The sequence below is a fragment of the Nicotiana tabacum genome, chromosome 1 (assembly GCF_000715075.1).
Source record: "Nicotiana tabacum cultivar K326 chromosome 1, ASM71507v2, whole genome shotgun sequence".
Classification (NCBI taxonomy): domain Eukaryota; kingdom Viridiplantae; phylum Streptophyta; class Magnoliopsida; order Solanales; family Solanaceae; genus Nicotiana; species Nicotiana tabacum.
In genome coordinates, this window is record NC_134080.1 from 50,242,021 (window position 1) to 50,244,041 (window position 2,021).

Sequence of the window (2,021 nt, forward strand, 5' to 3'; positions counted from 1 at the left end):
TCTCTTGAGTGAGGAGCACATTTTTAACAATGTTTCGTCCTTTTACAAACCCAGCTTGTTCATCAGAAATGAGCGTAGGTAGTAGACTAACTAGCCTCTCGTGAATCACCCTTGATATAACTTTGTTGATGAAATTACTTAAGCTAATTGGACGCAAATCTGAAAATGTTTGCACTTCTTTCTTCTTTGGTAATAGAATTAGATTTGTATGAGTTACAAATCTTGGTAGTGCATGACCATTGAAGAAACTCTTAACCATGTTAAGGACGTCGTCACCAATGATATCCCAACATGAATGAAAGAAAGCGCATGTGAAACCATCCGGGCCAACTGCACTTTCTCCATTTAGACCCATCGTAGCCTGTTGTACCTCTTCTTTTGTGGGCTGTCTTATCAAGTGGATGTTCTGCTCCGTTCCTACCAATTTTGGAACATGATCTATAATTTCAAAATCACATGGACTTCTGTCTTCATGGAACTACTCAGTAAAGTAGTGAACTGCTTTATCTGCCATTTGATTGGCGTCTTCAATCCAGATTCCATCTTTGTTTTGAATCCCTCATAGCTGCAATCTCTTCCTTCGCCCGTTGACTTGAGCGGGGAAGAATTTTGTGTTTCTATCTCCATCATTAAACCATGTCATCCCTGCCTTTTGTTTCCAAAATTGTTCCTCAAGAGCAAGAAATTTGATAAGTTCTGCTTGAACTTTGCAAAGCCTTTCCCTATTTGCCCGAGTTGGATTTATTTCAAATTGTGCCTCGTGAACCTTGACGACCTCTTCCAAACTGGAAATCTTCTTAAAAATGTCTCCATATGTTGATTTGCTCCAGATTGACAATTCTTTCTTCACTCTTTTCATCTTATGGTTGAATAAAGTGAAAGGATTTGCTTCAAAATCGGCTTGCTAATTTGCCTTGACCACGTCTTTGAACGTCGGATGTTTTGTCCAAAAGTTAAGAAACTTAAAGGATTTCTTTATCGCAATAGTTTCAAGATCACATTTTAACAACATGGGACAATGGTCGGACCCAATTTTTGGCAGATGGGTAATTTCTATTCCAGGGAACATTTGTTGAAATTCAATGTTAGCCATACATCTGTCAAGTCTCTTGAAAATGCAATCTTCTTCTGCTCTTCCATTCCACCAGGTGTATATACTTCCTTTGAAGCCCAAATCAAAAAGATTACAAGTGTTCATGCAATGTCGGAAATCATTGACTTCATTCAAAGTCACGGGAAGTCCCCCAAACTTTTCCTCTTCGTTCCATATGACGTTGAAATCACCACCAACAAGCCAAGGAATATCCATATTTGCTGCCATTGCGTACAATGAGTCCCAAAGTTCAATTCTTTCGATTGCATCACACTTGGCGTAAACCAAAGTAATAATCTGCACAATGTGTGTTTCTGTATGAATCATTTTTAACGTTATTTGTTGCTCCATGTCGTATAGCACTGTGACTTCATACAGATCGTCAACGAAAGCCCACACCTTATTTGAAATGTTTAAAAAAGCTTGAGATAATCCAATTTTTCTTCTGTACAATTCAAGCTTTTTATTATCCTGCATTGGTTCCATGAGACCAACAAAATCGAAATGATGTTGTCTATGCATTGTTACTAGCCTCTCAAAGGCTTGCTGCGTATTGACGGATCTAATATTCCAAATAATTTCATCCATTACAAATTATTTGATTTAGTTAGAGCTCGTCGAGTTTGGATCCCAGCAGTAGGCATGCCAGCTTTGTTTCTATTGAGTTTTCCTTTTTTTTTCTTTTGTCGTAGATTTTACTTTTGCAATCTGAGTCGGAGAGAGATCTCCTTTTCTTGCCACATTGAGGAAATTTGAGCAGTTGATTCCTCATCTAAATCCCTTCCATTTCCCAACATGTTTTCTTCTTCTTTTTCTTGTTTATGTAGTGGCGTTGCCAAATCAAGTGAAGGTGGATGAAGCATTATGGCCTTGTCTGCAATATCCTTGATTGACTTGACCTCACTGTTCTTGCCAGCAGTCTTTTGGT

The 2,021-nt window shown here is 38.3% G+C and overlaps 1 protein-coding gene across 1 annotated transcript; it reads right to left on the minus strand.

The window, feature by feature from the left end:
* Positions 1-904: 904 nt before the first annotated feature.
* Positions 905-1,681, minus strand: LOC142162685 (uncharacterized). The gene has a single exon (XM_075219202.1). It carries the CDS (start codon positions 1,679-1,681, stop codon positions 905-907), a length of 777 nt encoding a protein of 258 aa, XP_075075303.1.
* Positions 1,682-2,021: the final 340 nt, after the last annotated feature.